Source organism: Opisthocomus hoazin, chromosome 21 (assembly GCF_030867145.1).
Source record: "Opisthocomus hoazin isolate bOpiHoa1 chromosome 21, bOpiHoa1.hap1, whole genome shotgun sequence".
NCBI classification, from domain to species: domain Eukaryota; kingdom Metazoa; phylum Chordata; class Aves; order Opisthocomiformes; family Opisthocomidae; genus Opisthocomus; species Opisthocomus hoazin.
Window position 1 is genome coordinate 9,024,637 of NC_134434.1, and position 20,396 is coordinate 9,045,032.

Below are 20,396 nucleotides of genomic sequence, written 5' to 3' on the forward strand. Positions count from 1 at the left end.
CCGCTCGCCCGCGTCCCGCCCTGGCTCCGGCGCACCCGGCCGCCCCCCTGGAGCGCACGAGGCCCAAGAAGCGTTGCTGGTGCTGCACTTTGGCCTCTGTCCCCCGCAGATGCTGAGATGAAGCGGTTATTGAGCATTACAAGAGCTCAGACTCATTGAGGGGGGGAATGTCTCACCGGTCCTTGGTGTCAAGATAATGAGGGCAGAGAGGTGGAAATGATCTACCTGGCTGAACCAAAAAGAACACACACGACAGAAGTGTTCATTCTGCAGCATTTGCTAAAGCTACAGACCAGCACCAGTGATGCGCACTGTAGAGGATTTTGTCTTCTCAGCTGCTTGCACCTTCCAGAACACCAAAATGCTGTGTCTCTACTCCAGTCAAAACACCAATGTAACTTTAGTCACAGAGCTTTAGATGTTTTTTCTTCAAAAGAGAAAAACCTCAAACAAAACCATTATATACAACCACAAAGCACCAGAGCCTAAGCAGTGTTCCATGCAGAGTCCAGTTGTTTGTTCAGCAAGCCTGTTAGAGGCCTTGCACTGACAGCCTTCACAGTTTAGTTCACTCTGAAAGCTTACCTTCCTTTCCCCCTCCCCAACTTTCTAGTGCTCACGGCTGTGATGAACCTTGCTGCAAAAAACAGCGAAGCTTCAAGCTCATCTTCCACTACCTTCTGGAGGCCTGAACACCCAGCCTCTCCAGCCCTCCTTTAACGCTCCAATCTCCTCTTCTGCAGCTGCTCCAGGGTTTCTTTTTTTCTTCTCTCCTTTCTTCAGACTAATTTGCTGGCAAGGTGTCTGATCTTCAGTTAGGCTAATTTAACTAATTGCAGGAGAAACAAACACCTGCTTCCTTTACTACTATTCTACCTTTAATCTTTTGAGTTTTACTTGACCTCTGTCTCAGCACCAGAAAGCTTCTCTACTTCTGGTGTTTGGTAGTGCTGTTTAAAGTTATCAGTTCTGTTAAACTGTGACCCTTCTTGCATTTTTTTTTAGCTATTGTCTATGGCAAGAAAGGCATGCTTCTTTCCCCTCAGGAAGGTGGTAGAATAGAAAAGGAAAATAATAGCTTTAATGCTGACGACTGCATGTGCTGTATGTTCTTATTCTTACTATTAAGGCTATATTGCAGATTTAAGGTATACTGCCCACCATTTCAGAATAGCAGTGTGACTTTGTGAGCCTAAATAAGTTTATAGGGCCAATAGGGGACTCTGTTTTTCAGCCTTGAGATTAAGACCAGCATGGTGTAAAGAAGCCTGTCAGAAGCTAGATGGAAAGCAAGTATCAGCGGACAAGAGATTCCAGCTCCAATATCACACAGAAGGGTGGATGTGAAGGATTTCACTTCTGCCCTTGTCTTCTCAAAACAAACAACTGCAGTATTTGATTTCACATTATGACACTTTTGTTCTACCTATGTCTATCTGACAGACTACTGAGAAACAACAAGCAGTACCAGCACTAATAAAGTTTTTATTTTTGGCACACTTGTTTTCAGCAGCTAGTTACATAATGGAGTACAGGGCAAGAACTCATAATTAGACAATAGGGGAAAGACACCCCACCCCACCCCCTCCAAAGAAAGCAACCTTCTGCTTTTCAGGTAACAACTACAAGAACATTGAGAGCATATCTTCTATTACTAAACCAGTATCTTCAAGCTTTACTTAGATGAAACCATGCACATTTATGTTTATACAGACAACTTGTCCAACTCCTGCTTCAACAGCTGGAACAGCATTAGTGCTTGCTCCGTCCACATAGCCCATTCAGACTTGATAAACACTTCACCACAGAACTATTGTACCTGTTTACTTAAAGTTTAATCACTCCTTCCTTTTTCCTTCTAGGTTTTCAATACAACCAAGGCAAGTAGGATTCTTGCCACTTTTTTTCAGGCTCACTAACAACTGCCAGCAGTTAAGTTAAAACAAACAAACCAACCAGTCCACATTTGTTTCATGTAGTACCCTATGCTAGGATGTGCATGGATAGTGTGTGGTAGATATAACAAAGTCCCATAATATGCACAGATGCCCACCTCACATAGCCACTCTTCAGTAGTAGATTCTTTGCAGCTGTTAAGACACCTCACCCTCACACAGTGCCCCCTTCCCTCCTTCCATTACCATCTAACACTAGTCATCATACTTAACTTACTAGCATTTATACCCATTGCCTAACACTCTCAACGACCTTGAGGTAGATGCTATTAGTCCCATTTTACAGAGGGGGAAACTGAGGCAGTAGCATTAATGGCTTGTCCAAAACTGCAACAATGGAGCCAGAATTAGAATCTGAGAGTTTCCACTTGTCTTGTAGGTGTGGTTTGGATGTATCTACGGTACCAAAATCAGGGCAACAAGAAGCCACACCCCAGAATAACATCTTCTTTATTATTATTTCTGCAGACTCCAAGTCATATGCCAGCAGCAGTTTTTGCTTGATACCAAGAAATGAGAGATTCCAGATGAAACAGGATTAAGAAATGGTGCTAGAGAATAAGACAAAAAGCCAACCAGTCATCAATTCAGTTTAATACTATGAAAGTAAAAGAGAAAAAGACACTCTTCAGACCAAAAAGTATTAAAAAAAGGAAAAAAAAGAACAAGACTTATTTTGGAAATGTTTTAAGTTGACATTATGTTGGTTTTATTTCAGATTTCACAAAAGAAATACGTTATAAAACTAAAACCAGTTAACCCAGCCACTATCAACAGAGGGTGGTACAAGCAAAAGATACATCAGAACCTGCACTGAAAAGCCACCCATTCCTGTCACTGCAATGCTCCTGTACTAACAGGATACTTCACTGGGGGATGGAGAAGTGGGGTTTTACAGCAGTTCTGAGAGAGGCATATAATAGCTCCTCCGAGTTGGTGCTTTGTTGCTACCCAGGTCTCCTCTGTATCATAAGTGTAGCAAGGATTCACTGATTTCGGAAAGGACTGATCCAGCATAGCAAAGGCAGGAAATTTTTAAATTGAGTTTTATGCAAGTTTGCTTTAAAAAGGTACTACATCTTAAAATAACACCATTAAACTGATTACTTCGCTAACTTATGTGGGATCTCCAGTCTCATTACCAAGAGGAAAATGAATACAAAAGGCTTAAGCAAGCCCTGTGCTAAATAAAATATACAGGGGCTTTGGGTAGATGCTTGTATGTTTGCCTGAGCTTTGGTTATGGAGAGCAGAGAGAAGAGGATTTGTTCAGGTATTGCTGAAGAATTCCGTTTCCCCCCTGTTCCAAATGTCTGGCTGGGTGGTGAGACTGGAGGTGGGAGGGAATAAGGTAAAGCAATAGTCTTAATGCTTTACTAAGGTTCTAATACAACAGAGCACAGAACCTTGCACAAATACAAAAGTACCTGTCTAGGGACAGCTTTGCCTGTTTTTATCATGCCAAAGTTGATACTGTTCTATACAGTGGCATCTGTCAAACCATCCACCCTTCCTTCCTACCCACCTCTCCACAAAAGAGTGGATGATGGCAAGAACCCTCCCTTCCACCTTTTCCTTTCTGAACAGGGCAGGGCAGTGGGAGAAAAAGGAAAAAAAGAACACAAACAAAAGAGACCAGACTGTTCCAAAGATGCACTTTGGTTTAACAAATGGGCAACTTTCCCTTGCAGAATAAACCTTCCCCTCCAAAATGGGATGTTTCTTTTCTCCTATAACCCACGATAAATTAAAACCAAGTAACAAGTCTCTGGTTTGACACAATAAATACTTAGAATATATCAAATTAAAAAAATATAGTTACAAAAGCCTCAATGGAATTCTCTTTCTGACCTAACTACAGACAGATTCTTCACAGACAAAAATGTATCTCCGAAATCCGCTGCAGCTCCTCTCCCTGCTCACTGGGCTTGGTCAACAAGTGCTATCACATACCCTTTGGAATACTGTTAAGACAAAACAATATAGAGCACAAGAAATCTACTCCTAAATTTGTTTTTCATACTGCCAAGGGTGTAGGAAGCAACCATCAGTGGGGAACCCTTACAGCAGTGCACAGTGACAGAGTCACTGCACTAGAGCAACACAGACAGGGATACTAGGGGAAAACAATGCATAGGAAGGGAAGGAGGAGAGAGAACCCATAGAATTTGGGGAAAGAAAAGATGAGCAAGAAAGAGAAAAACACTAATCAAGTTCAGCTGGACTTTCCAGTTCTGGCAGCAGAGCAGATGAGATGTTGAACAACAGGAAGAGTTCCTTGGGGTCTGTAATAACAAGGAATGTCGTTGGCATTTTCTTCACCATTCGCAGTAAGTAAGCAGAAGTTAACCCTCTCTGACACTGACACGTGGCTCTGCCAGTGAGCTGTGGATGATCCCAATAATTGATTCAACGCCATCTCCCTCCAGTAAGGTGCGGTGATCCCCTTCAATAATATGGACAGATACTTTCCCATCGCATACCTGCACAGACAGGAAAAAGAAAAGCTCTACATTCACAATTTACAAGCAGCTGGTAATCTAGCTGTTTTGGGTTTGTCAGTCTTCTAATTTGCTCAGTCTACACCACTGCCTCTATCAAATTCTGTTGAAAACAGCACCAGTTTGACACATTTTCATAGACTAGCTGCAGGCCATTGTTTGGAACCAATGTTTTAAGTCACAACAGTTTGACAGTCTGGCAGGTGATCCACTCAAATATAAGATGGGCAGGAAGCTGACCAACCTGATACTAACAGAATAATTTACCTACAAGATCAAAGAAAAAGTAGCGACTTCCAAGCCCTTAAGAAAACTGAATAACCCTCCCCACCTAATCTTTCTCCCACCACCACGAATCTTCCTTCAACACCATTATGTAACCTTAGTAACATACAGGTTAGCCTGGAATCAATAATCAGTATAAGTTAGAAGTCTGAAGAGATAGGAGATGCCAGAAGCAGGAAGGTAATTCTGAAAATCACTTCCTTTTCTGTGGTACCTGTACCATAATGTAAGATACTTCACCCTTTCACACAAACAGGGGCTAAAGAACAGTGACCTTATCCGGACTAGAGGCTGAAAATCTAATTTTTTTAGGTCCACACTCCAAGAGGTCCAGAAAACATAACTAAGAAAGAGACGTCTCTATTGTCAGAAGGCTGACACTTGCTTTCCAAAAGCCTGCCCTCATGCAGTGGACATACTTTAGGGATCTACAGCGAAAGAAGGAGACTAGAAGTTACTTCTGTCAAGTTATTCCCTTTTAACATCTTTATTATCTCAAGTCTAGATAGAGAGCTGCAAGAATTAGCTGTAGAAAATACTTACTTATGCAATATAGAGGCTAGACCTTCTCCTGACCCTCATTACCCTGAAAAAATGCCTGGAACCAACCAACTAATTTGCTTTTGGGGACTTTTAATTCTTGTTAGAGCATGATAGCTGCAGAACAATCACTTTTTTCAGGTTGGTTTCATCCCTTCTCCCTCAGTAAGGATGATTTTCCATGCTTTTCTTTTGCTCCCCCAAATATCAGGAGAACCTCAGCAGTCACCAGTGGGCCTCAGACTGACCTCTGAGAGTCTGTAGTCTCCACCCAGACCTTCTTCATATTCATTGTGAGACTTTGCCCGCATCAGTGTCACATTTCCATGATACTTGGACTCTGGTATATACTTGTCAGCAGCCTTCAGTTTATGGTAAAAAGAAGCAGCAGCAAAGCTGAGTGCTTCACGATTGATGTTGGTATGAATCTGAGTTATCAGGTCTGCAGCAGCGTTCACACGAGCCTCCAGACCTTTCAGGGGCAGAAGAACCTCCAGCAGCTGGAAATATTAAATTTTTTCCCCATTAGTCGCAGTATCTGAGAAACCGTCTCCATTAAACAAAAAACCCACAACCCTTCTGTGCAACATAAGGAGATATATATGTAAAACCAAAAAAGAAACATTACCTTATTATATTCAATGCCTGTAAATTGCTGAACAAAGGCACACAATGCTTCAGTCTCCAATGCAGCCTCATTTCCTTGGGTCAACTTGGCTCTGTAGCTCTGGAAAAGAATAAAATGCAAACGTGAGAGGAATATGACTGATCTTGAATGTTAGATAAAAACAATTACAGAACAAATGGCTTTGAACTGGGGAAAAAGGGAGAGGGGGGAAAAAAGAAAGAAAAAGGATAGACTGAAGGTTGAGGTGTGGTGGGAGAGGAAGATCCTTTGAGGACAGATTAGGAAGCAAATCCACAGGTGGCAATTGACAAGAGCCTAGTATCCCTTAGACTGGATATAAGGAAGAAATTTTTTACAATGAGGGTGGTGAAACACTGGCACAGGTTGCCCAGAGAGGTAGTGGAGGCCCTGTCCCTGGAAACACTGAAGGCCAGGCTGGACAGGGCTCTGAGCAACCTGATCTGGCTGAAGATATCCCTGCTCACTGCAGGGCGGTTGGGTTAGATGACCTCTAAAGGTCCCTTCCAGCCCAAAGGACTCTATGATCCTACAGAAAGTACAATGAAAACGGAAAGGAAGGCTTAAGCAAGGTGCCCTGGCACCCCTACAGGAAGCTTTTGCCATGCAGGCTCCAGCACTTTCCAGAAGACTAATATGATTTACCATAGCAAGAGCAACATTTGTGTCCCAGCTCTTGCCAGTTAATGAAGATCACCCTCCATATGCTGCCACCCTTCAGGCATCCCTAAGCATCCACTCTCTACAGCTGTCTCCCAGCGACCTGGTGAAGAAAAATCTGTCTGCTTTTCAGATGGCTCATATCTGCAATAGCAAGCTCCCAGAACATGAGCCCTGATGGGGCTCCTGATCCACACAGGATGGTCCCCAGACAGAAGATTTTCTTTGTATCTTACCTGAGTGTATGCTGCCACAAATGAATGAGACCCATCAAAGAGGAACAGACTGTTGAGTGCATGGGAAGCATTTTGTTGTGCTTGCAGTTGGGAGCACATTTCAAAGGCTACACAGGCACCGAATGAATATCCAGCAATGCGGTAAGGTCCTTCAGGCTGTATCTGCTTCATACAGTCAATGTAATAGGCTGCCAGGCTCTGTATACTGTCCAAAGGAGCAGCTAGAACATGGAATTGAGTTAGAAACAAGACTCCAGTGAAGAGACACTGGCAGAAACAGTTACATTTTCATGAGCTTAGACAACCCTGTCGGAAACATCCAGGCTATTTTGAAGTAAAGTTTCTGAACTGTAGTTAGCAACTTACATTTTAGACAAGGAATAGTAATGTTCCTGCTTTCCAAAGACAGGTAGAACAGCATGCCTCATTTTTCTCCTGCATGCTTATCTGCTGGTAGGGACTCAACGCAACATTGAATTGTTCCATTTCCCCCCTACATAAGCTCTTCAATCTAACCTAATAGTTCTTGTTACCTCGGGATGTCTGAGACGACCCTATACAGACTATAGGTACTGACACGTGATCCTTCGAGTTTTAGAGTCTAGAAAACAAAGCTCTCTATAAGGCAACTAAAATTCAGAATGTTATGTTTACAAATTCAAGATGCTGAAGAACTGAGATACCTTTTGTGCACTGGAGCCCATAGCAGGGCATGTGAAGTCTGGAGGCAAGAGTGTAGAAAACTGCAATGGATCCTTCAATGGGGTGAACAAGGAAAAGAGGGCGCTCTGTGCTCTGAACATCATTGAGACGGGTGATCGTTGGCCCTTCTGGGTTCACCAACAAGTTGTTCAAATCTAGTTTTGGAGGTTCACTCGGGCCCGTCTTCATCAGTTGGGATGGCTTCAGCTCTTTGAAGGGAAGCAAACCAGACAAACACAGTTAGATTTAAGATCAGTCTTGGTCACGTAGCCATAGTCCTAAAGGAGAATCTCAGGGCTGCTCTGGATTAGCCCATTGGCTCACTAAATCATCAGGGCAAAGACATACGGACCTTCTTGTTGTAAATTGCTCTGCAGCAAGTGAACGTGCTTTTAGCTTACAGTAAGCATGACATTACGTTGTTTATTCCTCAGACAGGTAAAAGGTCTCAAATTCCATCCTGCACACAGCTGCAATAAGAGTACCCACACCGGCAGATACTAGCCAGACAAGACGACAGCTTTCACGCTCTTTCTTATACCCTGCCCCCAGAAGTGATGGACCTGACCCAATGGTCAATGTACTTCAGTGACGTGTCTGTCACTTAAAAGGCTTTCAGCTATAACCTTATTTCATGATCTTAGTCCATGATTTGATAGAGGCTTATGTCACTAGAAATGAAAGCAATGGATTGGGAGCTTAATTGTTTGGACTCGGGTGACTGGCAGCAACCCTGATCCAGACACTATACCCTCTGCTGTCCCGGACTTGGAAGAAAGTTCACGCAGTTTGTTGATTGTAAGGAGTCGAATTTCTCTCATGGTCATAACGATGTCATAGTCCCTCTCCAGTGTCTGGCGCACCTCCACACCCATCAAGGAATCCAAGCCCAAGTCTGCCAAGGAACTCTCAGCATTCAGACTACTGACGTCACGGACACCTGAGAAAAAAAAACAGCATACTAACAAAAGGCCGATTTCTTCTCAGCTTCCTTCTTTCTCCTAAGACCTGAACAAACTGCAGCTACAGAGAATTACTTTTCAGTATCATCTAATGCTTTCACAAGTCACCTCTTCTACAACCCACATCTGGTCATTTGGGTTACAGTCTTTAGAGTACATTTTAAATGTGCACAGCTTTATAACAGGGGATACATCAGTTCCAGCTAAATACCTGTGAATACTGTCACTTCAGCTCTAGATCAAGTTCAGAACAGTCAGCTAGAGGAATCTCACATACTGGAGGCTCAAACAAACTGCAGTCCTAGACCCAACACAACTAATCCTCAGCTATAACATGAGATGAAACAGTTATCAGTGTCAATGATGGCTGATTGGAACACTTGATGTCTGTCACATTGGAGCAGGAGGCAATTCCTCTAGTTTTCATTGCCTCTTCCCCTTCCATTTTCACACTGTTTGAGACTCTCACCCTTTCCTTACCTGTAAAAGGCTTCTCATAGTAACACTTGCACCTACAGCTCTTCCTCCCCTTCTCCACCTTGTGCTGCCCCATGTTACCACCCATCCCACAATTATGCTTCTTACTAGCTTCTCCCTTTGTTGTATACATACACTATCTCTTTCCAGACTAACCCTACAGCTGGTACAGTTTCCCAAAGGCTTTCCTACGACTTCTAAAGACCATGTTTGTTCTCTGAGGTCAGATTTGCTGTCAGTTACTGCACACAATTCCTTAAGTGATACTCAGGAGACTGTCTGATTTATCAGTATCTCTTTTGGTAGAAAACAAAGGATCAGTACACACTTCTGTCTGCAAAAGAGACAACTCAAGTGGGACATAGTGGAGTTGACAGAGATTATTCACTTTCGACATAGGAACAGGGGACACAACGGTAAAAGGAAGCAGGTTCAAAACAGGCAGGAGGACGTAGCACTTCTTGTAATGCATAGTTAAGCTATAGTTACCAGATTTTCACGTGGGATGACAGACAGCACTGATAAGAGATACAATACCAGTTAGTCACTAAGTACATAAAAGCTACTTTTTGCAGCATGAGTACATCCCGAGGTGAATGTTTGAAAGGTGGAATAGTACACAGAAAGTTAGTCATGTATCTGCCCTATTATGTGCTGACCCAGAATTTTGCTCTTAGGGGCTGTTCCTGTTGATTCTCCATTTGGAGAAAGGCACCAGTCCACTCTAAACAAAACCCAAGAGACTGAAGAGCATTTATATACACACACACAGGAAGGGAGAAAAGCCCACACTGAAGAAACAAATTGATTATTGGAGAGAAGGAGCAACATAAAGGAAAAAATACACAAACAAATAGTCCCACAGCAACATCACCACACCCACACCACAGCAAATCAGCAGGAGATGCTGAACAGAACATCTACAGCAGCACCACTGCATTGAGATGGCAGACACTGCCCAGCACTGCTTATCCGAGAGCACTTACCCAGGATGTGAGCAACAGCTTCTACAAGATCCCGTTGACTGCCTCCTTCAGTTTTTACAGAGACCTTCTCTGCTAGGACAAAACTTGACATGACAGGATGAGGCTGATTCAGAAAGGTATCAAGCACCTCCAGGCATGAGCTGATTTGCTGGGGAATGGTTCCCCCAACCACAACCTCTCTGTTTCCCATTGTCTTCAAAAGGATACCCACATCACCAATGGCTCCCCATTGGATTGCCAGGCCTGGAGGAGAAAGCAGAAGAAATAACACACTAGACTAGCTAAAGTACATGGCAGCAACGAAAGGCAGTTAAAAAACAGCTAAGCAAAGGCCTGCACTTCCTTTGTACTGTTAAATGGCCAGTGTTCATTCACGCATCAATGACTCAGGGTAACAGATGGGAGAGGAAACAGCCTTCAACATTCATTACCGTTCCAGACAAGTGCAGAAGTTTCTGGTGAGCTGGTTCTTGTGTGGATGTTTGGTGGGATATATTATTCTGTCCAATGAGTAAAGTCATCTTACCTGGGAACCCATCATGATGTCGCTGCTCACAGATACGCTCCATAGCAGAATTGGCGAAGCCATAATTACTTTGTCCAGCATTTCCTCTTCCACAGCTTACAGATGAGAACACAACAAAATAGTCCAGGTCTGGACACTTCTTACGAGTCACCCTTGGAACAGAGCAGGAGAGAGAAACACCATGAGAAAAACCTGCTAACTATATGTTACTGTGGTAGGCTAGAGCAATACTAAAACAACTAAGTTTGATCAGCTCTGTGACTATAAAAGCAGTTCATACTTGTCCCTTCTACAGACACTTACCAATCCAAATGAAGGGTGCCCAAATACTTGGGCTTGTTGACCTCCCAGAAGAATTTTGGGGTCTGATTTTCAATCATGCCATCTCTAAGGACCTGTTGGGGAGCAGGGGGTGGGGAAAGCAAAGAAAAAAGGTACAGTTTCAGTATCTGCAGTTTCTCCATATTAATTTGCTATGTGGCTTGAGATATAAGAGGATATCGCACAACACATTTTTGTAGCTTTGATACAGAGGTATCCTGAACGTCCTGAAATATGACATAGATAACATGGCTTTTGGCAAGTCTGCTTTTTTCAGTACTGCCGCTGCAGCCCTCAACTGACAAGTTCCATATGTGATTTTTCTTGTCCCCAGGGATTTTGGGCAACATTTGTGTTATAAGAACTGAGCTTACTGGCCAAATACTGTTACTTCCCAGGTGAAGGGGCCAGACCTGTAAGCCTTTAGTCACCAAGTAAAGCCAAAGCAAAGCATCCTCTGAAACAGAGAGGCAATCTAAAACTCTTATAAAGCCTGACCCCACCCAGTAAAAAAGCCACTTGAATGGCTGCTGTCTCTTACAAGTCTTCAGCATTTTAAGATTCAACAAGGGTGAGTGTAAGGTCCTGTATCTGGGGAGCAATAGCCCCACGCACCAGTAAAGGCTAGGGGCGGACCTGCTGGAGAGAGGCTCTGCAGAGAGGGACCTGGTGAGCAATAAGTTAACCATGAGCCAGCAGTGTGCCCTGGCTGCCAAGAAGGCCAATGGGATCCTGAGGTACATTAAGAAGAGAGCATGGCTGGCAGGTCGAGGGAGGTTCTCCTCCCCCTCTGCCCTAGTGAGGCCCCATCTGCAGTACTCTGTCCAGTTTTGGGCTCCCCACTTCAAGAAAGATGAGGAGCTACTGGAGAGAGTCTAGCGGAGGGCTACAAGGATGAGGGGACTAAAGCATCTGTCCTGTGAGGAAAGGCTGAGGGAGCTGGGCTTGCTCAACCTGAAGAAGAGCATGCTAAGAGGGGATCTTATAAATGCTTATAAATATCTCAAGGGTGGGTGTCAGGAAGATGGGGCCAGACTCTTTTCAGTGGTGCCCAGTGACAGGACAAGGGGCAATGGGCACAAACTGGAGCATGGGAAGTTCCAGCTGAAGATGAGGAAGAACTTCTTCACTCTGAGGGTGATGGAGCACTGGAACAGGCTGCCCAGGGAGGCTGTGGAGTGTCCTTCTCTGGAGATTCAAGACCCGCCTGGACAAGGTCCTGCGCAGCCTGCTGTAGGTGACCCTGCTTTGGCAGGGGGGTTGGACTGGGTGACCCACAGATGTCCCTTCCAAACCCTACCATTCTGTGATTTTTGTCACTTACCACAGCCAAATTAAAGATGCCTCCAACTGGGCCGAACTGCAAAGCTTCTTCTATCAACAGCTGTGTTCCTTCTAGTGTTCCAATATCACTGGTAGACACCAGTACTTGGATTCCCAGTGCCTTCCACTCTCTAACACGTCTAGCCTGGTAGCCTACAAAAAAAAAAAGTGAACAGTGCCTGGGATAAAGCATTCAAACCACAAGGCTTTGGTTAACCTGCCCCTTGCACTTTTCTGACTATATAGACTGAGTAGCTAAGTAATTCCTGATTCAGCTACAAGAGGAAGATTGGAAAAAACTTGAATAGTAGATATAAGTCACTTGAGTTTCAGAAATATTCCAAATAGATCAAAGTGGAGATCAGAATCAGGAGAACGTACTGGGGCGGGGGTGTGGGGGTGTGGAAGTGCAACAGCGAAGGCAAATTAACAAGAATTTGGATACTGAGACAAGAAAGAATGGCTAGATTAGAGCAAGGCAACAGATTCTAGCAGCGCAACCAGAACTTGAGAAGTAGAAGTATCTGATCTATTTGCTTGTACAAGTGGTGCAATTGTGAACCTGCCAATAGAAAGAAGAAATCTGTATAGACAGAGAGAAGTTTTGTTATGACTGAATTTTTATGAGGAAACAGACTACCACTGATAAGAAATCTCACTGCTGCAACTGTAACAAAACTAATGGCTTAAAACTGAGTAAAAATGCTTGCTGATGTTATCAGATAGTAGGGCGCATCTTTACAGATGAGCTATCTGAAGGAGCAAGAGCAAGCATCCACACATATAACTTGAGGGACAGAGTATCTTTAGTGAGAAGTTTATAGGCCTTTCCTTGTGGCATGTGATCCACAATGCTGCAGCCACTGGACAAGCCAGTCCAGGTAGCTGGATACAGACTTTGTAGGTGGGGTAAAGGTAAAAAGTAAGGCTGCAGAAAAAATCCTGGGTAAGCGAGAAAATTGGTTGATAGAATCTGGAAGCATAAAGATGAGGAAGGTCATATTTGGAAAAGAGGTAAAGTTAAAAGATACTTCCTCCTTTAGAATAAAGGGGACAACAGCTTGTTTCAAGTGAGAGAATACACACATGAGAGGAAAGAAAATAGACAAGACATTATTATTTGCTGATAGGACACCTAAAAATAGAGAGCAACTACAAAGAGAGGTCTGTTGAAAGGCATGTTCACTGTTCCTTTACAGTTTTTGCTTACCAGTTCGTATGCCAGAACGAGATGTCAGTATAAGCTTCTGTGCTCCTCTCTCAATTAGCCACTGTGCCAACTCAAGTCCAAATCCTCCTAGGCCCCCTGTGATGATGTAAGACTTGGTAGCTGGACAGGACGTTCGGGAGACGGCAGAGATTTTAACTGGTTCTGACCTTCTTAAAGGGTACTCCTTTTCCTCTTCTTGGACCTTCCACCCCGCAAAAAAAAGGAAAAAAAGAAAAAAGAAGTTGAGATTAGATACACAATGCATTTCTTACCTTTCATGTTATGCTCCTTCAGTCAAGGGGAATGAACCTTGTAGAATCAGTGACAGACTTGACAGTTACGTTCATTACAGTGTCAGCAGCAGAAAACACAACCCTGTGCTTAGTTATACAACTTCAGCTTGAACTGGATCAAAATATCCAACAGTCACCTACAGAGAATGACAGATGCATCAGAGAACCAAAGCCATTATCTCTACCTTGATCATAACTTTGCCAATATGTTTTCCTTGTGCCATGAATCTGAAGGCAGCTTCTACCTCTTCTTTGTTGAAGACCGTACTCCTCAGGGGCTTTACCACGCCATCTTTTATACCTTTCTTCAACAACTCTGATACTGCTTCCCACTCTTGGTTTCCCTCCTCAAAGATTGCATCTAGTAGGATCCCATGAAATGCCACATTCTTGAGGAACAGAGCCATTCCTAGAAGAAGCAACTTGGTTATGACCCGATGCTGCTGACACTTCAAAACAGAGTCTATCTTCTATTTCAGAAACACTCCCGTGTAGGTCAGCAGTGCAAGACTGCTGAGTAAAGCAGTCATTTGTTGCTAGAATTCTACATTTTCCAAACTAATTAATGCATATACTCTCTAAATGGTATATTAATTAGATTGTTCTCTTACAAGCAGATCAGTTTAACAGAAACTCCACCCAAAAATTCCAAGTCAAGAGGACCAGCTATAACATGGCTGGTCTGCTATTAAAAAGCACATTCTCTGTCTAGTGACAGCTGAGTTACGAGACACAGGGAAGCCAGAATCCCATGTACATCCAGTCCATCTTCACAGGAAACTCTTCCTCATAGAAAGTTATCCATGATGCTATGATTAGTTGAAATTTAATTAGAATAAGAAAGGAGACCGTCAACATTTGCTATATGCAATCATTCTACAACAGGAGAACATTCTTGTCATTTTTCACTAACACATCAGATTATAACATTCAAATTTATTTTCCCCATCTGAAAGAAATCAGGTTAATCTTGCCCCAGTGCTATCAAAAACTGGGAGATGCTGCTGACTCTTGAGGGGCAAGAGGCCTTGCAGAGGGGTCTGGATAGACCAGAACATCGGGCAATCATCAACGACACAAAACTGCAGCTTATACAGCCATGAAATTAATTTGTCGAGTTTTACAGTGCACTCCTCTATTACAAATGGACAGGTTACATGCCCAAAAGTTTGTAAGTCAAGTCCAACAGATCTATGCCATCTACAAGCTAACAGATACAGTGGTGAATAGTGCCACGTGAAACAAATACTGCTTCTTTGTTACCTTCCTATCCAAACACTTTGTGGGCAACATGTCCTATAATGACTTTAAAGAAAGACTTTGAGGAAGACAACTTTATTATTCTGCATGTTTTATGCAGGCTTCCAGAAAAATGCTGACTGCCACGATTCTCCAAGAAGGTATTTGTTGAAAGGACCACATAAATTCATAGTGTCAAAAGTGAAACAAGTATTCCAGCTAAAAGCTTTTCTAAATTGGAAGAGTAGTCTGTGTTAAGATAGTATATAGGTTGTGCTCTCATGCTTGCTGAAACCTAATGAGATGTATTTCCCCAATGCCCCATCTTACCAAGCTGACTGTTGTTAGACAGATCAAATTTGCCTATTTCCAAAAAGCGCCCATGTCGAGCAAGACAACGCAAACTGGCTTGGAGCTTCTCTTCTGCCAAGGAATTCAACACGAGGTTGACACCTGCAATGAAAGAAGCAGCAGCTGTTTAATAAACTCAACTCTGCTGAAAGCCTAACCCTGTTTTCTAGTGACTCATTTTGTCTTTAGCAAGTGCAACTGCATAATATGGCAGAGCTGACAAAAAGAAGTGTTCCTTGCACTTACCTTTTCCATTGGTAACTCGCAGTATATGTTGCTCAAAGGTAGTATTTCGGGAGCTGGCAAAGCTATTAGCATCCAGCTGTGGGAATCTTGCTTGGAGATACTCGCGTTTCTCAGTGGAGCCTGGAAGTACAAGACAGGTTGAATGATACCAGTGCTCTTACATTAATTTTTTTTTATGATGAAACAGCCCATTTTCATCTGCACGTCTTCTTCCAAGGACTGTAAGTCTGAGCAGCCATCAAGCACTTGCTTCAACACTCTCAGGCTCTCAAGGCATCAAACCTTAGGACAAAGGCTGTCTAGTTGTTACCACTCATTCAGGAGCTAGAGCAAGGACCAGACACAGACCAAACCTTACAATGGATAGACATTCTTTGATAACATTACTGAATTTAAAATGAAGAAGCCTTAATCATCTTCTGTACTTTTGACTATATAGTGTAAAGAGGTAGATAAATTTGTCTGCGCTGTGGAAGTTTCTGGCACATAGTCAGTGGCTGTATTCACCATGTATCCCATTCTCAGTCTAGAAACTAAATCAAAGTTACACGAGACCATACTGGGGAGAAAAATATATGCATAAATATGCATTTTTGTATATAAACATATGTGCACATGCACACACACTTCCTCTATTACAGAATCACAGAATGTTATGGGTTGGAAGGGACCTCTGTGGGTCATCTAGTCCAACCCCCCTGCTGAAGCAGGGTCACCTACAGCAGGCTGCATAGAACCTTGTCCAGGTGGGTCTTGAGAGAAGGAGACTCTACAACCTCCCTGGGCAACCTGTTCCAGTGCTCCATCACCCTCAGAGGGAAGAAGTTCTTCCTCATCTTCAGCTGGAACTTCCTCTGCTTCAGTTTGTGCCCATTGCCCCTTGTCCTGTCGCTGGGCACCACTGAAAAGAGTCTGGCCCTGTCCTCCTGACACCCACCCTGAAGATATTTATAAGCATTTATAAGATCCCCTCGCAGCCTTCTCTTCTCCAGGCTAAACAAGCCCAGCTCCCTCAGATTTTCCTCATAAGACAGATGTTCCAGTCCCCTCGTCATCCTTGCAGCCCTCCGCTAGACTCTCTCCAGTAGCTCCTCATCTTTCTCGAGCTGGAGAGCCCAGAATTGGACGGAGTACTGCAGATGGGGCCTCACTAGGGCAGTGTAGAGGGGAAGGAGAATCTCCCTCAACCTACTGGCCACACTCCTCTTAATGCACCCCAAGATCCCATTGGCCTTCTTGGCAGCCAGGTCACACTGCTGGCTCATGGTCAACTTGTTGTCCACCAGGACACCCAGGTCCCTCTCCGCAGAGCTGCTCTCCAGCAGGTCCGGCCCAAGCCTATACTGGTACATGGGGTTGTTCCTTCCCAGGAGCAAGACCCTGCACTTGCCCTCATTGAACTTCATCAGGTTCCTCTCTGCCCAACTCTCCAGCCTGTCCAGGTCTTGCTGAATGGCAGCACAGCCTGCTACTGTATCCACCACTCCTCCCAGTTTTGTGTTATCAGCAAACCTGCTGAGGGTACACTCTAACTCTTCATCCAGGTCATTGATGAAGAAGCCAAATAAGACTGGGCCCAGTACTGACCCCTGGGGGACACCACTAGTTACCAGCCTCCAACTAGACTCAGTGCCGCTGATGACAACCCTCTGAGTTCTGCCTTTCAGCCAGTTCTCAATCCACCTCACCGACCACTCATCCAGCCTGCACTTCCTGAGCTTCCCTAGAAGGATGTTGTTATGGGAGACAGTGTTGAAAGCCTTGCTGAACTCGAGGTAGACAACATCCACTTCTCTCCCCTCGTCTACCCAGCCAGTCAGGCCATCGTAGAAAGCTATCAGATTGGTCAGGCATGATTTCCCCTTGGTGAATCCATGCTGACTACTCCTGATAACCTTCTTTTCCTCCACTTGCTTGATGATGACCTCTAGAATGAGCTGCTCCATCATATTTCCTGAGATGGAGGTGAGGCTGACCAGCCTGTAGTTCCCTGGGTCCTCGTTCTTGCCCTTTTTGAAGACTGGAGTGACACTGGCTTTTCTCCAGTCCTCAGGCACCTCTCCTGTCCTCCAGGACCTTTCAAAGACAATGGAGAGTGGCTCAGCAATGACGTCCGCCAGCTCCCTCAGCACTCGTGGGTGCATTCCATCGGGGCCCATGGATTTGTGGGCATCCAGATCACTTAAGCGATCCCTCACGCAGTCCTCCTCGACCAAGGGAAAGTCATCCTCTCTGCAGGCTTCCTCTCTTACCTCCAGGGCCTGGGATTCCTAAGGGCCAGTCTTGGCACTGAAGACTGAAGCAAAGAAAACATTCGGTAACTCTGCCTTCTCTGCATCCTCCGTCACCAGGACACCCAGCTCATTCAGCAGCGGCCCTACATTGTCTCTAATCTTCCATTTGCTACTGATGTAGTTGAAGAAGCCCTTCTTGTTGTTTTTGACATCCCTTGCCAGATTCAATTCCAGGTGGGCCTTGGCCTTCCACTTTGCATCTCTACATGCTCTGACAACATTCCTGTACTCTTCCCAAGTGGCCTGTCCCTCTTGCCACATTCTATGGACCTTTCTCTTCCACCTGAGCTCTGCTAGAAGCTCTTTGCTCATCCACGCAGGTCTCTTGCCTCCTCTTCTAGATTTCTTTCTCAGGGGGATGCACCGGTCCTGAGCATGGAAGAAGTGATGTTTAAACAATGACCAGCACCTCTTGGACCCCCCCTGCCTTCAAGAGCCCTGACCCACGGGATTCCTCCAAGCAGCTCCTTGAAGAGGCCAAAGTTAACACTCCTGAAGTCCAAGGTTTTGATCCTACTTATCGCCCTGCTTCCTCCACGCAGGATCCTGAACTCCACCATTTCATGGTTGCTGCAGCTGAGTCTACCTCCAACTTTCACATCCTCAACCAGTCCCTCCTTGTTTGTTAGTATGAGGTCCAGCAGAGCGCCTTTCCTTGTTGGTTCCTCCACCACCTCCATCAGAAAGTTATTATCGATGCTCTGCAGGAACCTCCTGGATTGCATGTGCCTAGCTGTGTGGTCTTCCCAGCTGATGTCAGGGTGGTTGAAGTCCCTCATGAGATCCAGGGCCTGTGACTGTGAGGCTGTTTGCAGCTGCTTGTAGAAGGCCTCATCAACTTCCTCCTCCTGGTCAGGTGGCCTGTAGTACACACCCACAATAACATCACCCATATGAGGCTGTCCCTTAATTCTAACCCATAAGCTCTCGACTCCTTCATCTGCCCCCAGGGAAAGCTCAATGCATTCCAGTTGCTCTCTCACAGACAGAGCACCTCCACCACCTCTCCTTGTCGGCTTGTCTTTCCTAAATAGTCTGTGGCCATCCATGACAGCATGCCAGTCATGCGAGCTGTCCCACCAGGTTTCTGTGATGGCGATCAAGTCATAGCCATCCTGCTGTACAATGGTTTCCAGCTCCTCCTGTTTACTGCCCATGCTATGTGCATTGGTGTGGACGCACTTGAGCTAGACTGACGATCTCACCCCTGACACTGCTATGCCATGCCTGGGCTCATCCCTAGTGAGCTGGGCGATGTCCCCTTCCCCCTTTGAACCTAGTTTAAAGCCCTCTCAATAAGCCCCGCCAGCTATTTATAATAAGTATTACATAATCCCACCTCTCTCCCAAGATTGGGCCCTCAGTACTCACCTACAGTAGCAAAGACTTGGCAGCCCATGCTCAGGGCAATGGCAATGGCTGCTTGGCCCACACCTCCTGAGCCAGAGTGAATAAGGACACTCTCACCCTTCTTCATACCACCTCGAATCACCAAAGCATAATAAGCAGTGGCATAAACCACAGGGACTGAGGCTGCTTCTTCCAGAGTCCTAAGCAGCAAAGTGAAAGAGAGAAGATAAACTTTAGCCTTGGAAAAAGAATACTAGATTCCCCGTGATAAAATCTGACCTTTCCATTGCAGAAAAGCAAACTGCTGAGCTAGACCAAAAAGTTCAAATGGTTCTCAGTCATACAGCAGACTACCACAGCTGCCAAGCACAGCCAAGAGTTTCATCCTCCTGCAAAAATATTTCAGGAACCAACCAGTAACATAACCAACACTGAAATCCCAGTGTAAGATGACACATATGGAGCTAAGAGCCCAAGCAAGGGATGAGAACCTTCTGCAAGCCACTGTACAAAAAACTAGCACTCAACTCCTGCAGTGAATCTAAGCTAAATCCTACTGCTGCTCAGGAGACTATAGCTCCATTACCATTTTCCAGAGGGGAATCTACCCATTGTGCCATCCTCTAGTCTGATCAGGGCTGTCAGCCTCAGACAGGAAGGCAAATCTTAACCATATACACAAACCAAAAAAACAGAAGTTGACCTACCAGTTTTTAGGCACTTCCCATAGAAACTTCTTGTCACAGTCTACTACTGTAGCCAGCCCCTTTGCCGGCAGCAATCCCATCACCCTTTTTCCAGCCAGGTCCCGTCCTGAGAACTCCATGCCCAGCATGCACTGCTGCAAAGCCCAGTTACCTGAAAGAACATTAGCATCTTTTACACAGGAAATTTCTCTTTTAAAATCCCTTGGTCACCAACTTACTACAACAGTAGTCCCTGGAAGCTGGAACCCCAGAGACAGAAAAAGTGCTGGGATTTGTCTACTATGTACCCAGTTCACAAGTGACTATAGTTAATTTCTCACTACAAGAGTAGCAGAAAAAGGCTTTATTTTCCAGTTTTCATCTGAAAAATTTTATGGAAACATCCTGTTTCAGAGACAATTTTGTTTCTCTTTGAAAAAGAATGATACATAAACTAGAAAGGATGATCACAGCAAAAATATCTTTACTATGAAATCTTTAATTTTTGTAAACAGTCATTTTAGGCAGAGACTAATCTCAGTCATGAAGGGAAACCCAGCCCTAGTCACGTCGCCCGTAAGAATCTCCAAAGGCACTTTTTATATGT

The 20,396-nt window shown here is 44.5% G+C and overlaps 1 protein-coding gene across 1 annotated transcript in view; it reads right to left on the reverse strand.

Annotated features, from left to right (window-relative positions):
- Positions 1 to 2,388: 2,388 nt before the first annotated feature.
- The window catches only part of FASN (fatty acid synthase), a 48,033-nt gene continuing 30,025 nt past the window's right edge, over positions 2,389 to 20,396 (reverse strand). Inside the window, exons 28-43 of the mRNA XM_075440710.1 lie at positions 19,811 to 19,961; positions 19,125 to 19,303; positions 15,460 to 15,579; positions 15,193 to 15,315; positions 13,809 to 14,032; positions 13,331 to 13,532; positions 12,122 to 12,273; positions 10,780 to 10,871; positions 10,477 to 10,628; positions 9,951 to 10,193; positions 8,277 to 8,465; positions 7,507 to 7,734; positions 6,824 to 7,044; positions 5,910 to 6,008; positions 5,530 to 5,781; positions 2,389 to 4,438 (exon numbers count right to left, since the gene is read on the reverse strand). Coding sequence (XP_075296825.1) covers positions 4,301 to 4,438; positions 5,530 to 5,781; positions 5,910 to 6,008; positions 6,824 to 7,044; positions 7,507 to 7,734; positions 8,277 to 8,465; positions 9,951 to 10,193; positions 10,477 to 10,628; positions 10,780 to 10,871; positions 12,122 to 12,273; positions 13,331 to 13,532; positions 13,809 to 14,032; positions 15,193 to 15,315; positions 15,460 to 15,579; positions 19,125 to 19,303; positions 19,811 to 19,961 — 2,765 coding nt within the window. The 3' untranslated portion in view covers positions 2,389 to 4,300. The remainder of the gene's footprint in view (positions 4,439 to 5,529; positions 5,782 to 5,909; positions 6,009 to 6,823; positions 7,045 to 7,506; positions 7,735 to 8,276; positions 8,466 to 9,950; positions 10,194 to 10,476; positions 10,629 to 10,779; positions 10,872 to 12,121; positions 12,274 to 13,330; positions 13,533 to 13,808; positions 14,033 to 15,192; positions 15,316 to 15,459; positions 15,580 to 19,124; positions 19,304 to 19,810; positions 19,962 to 20,396) is intronic.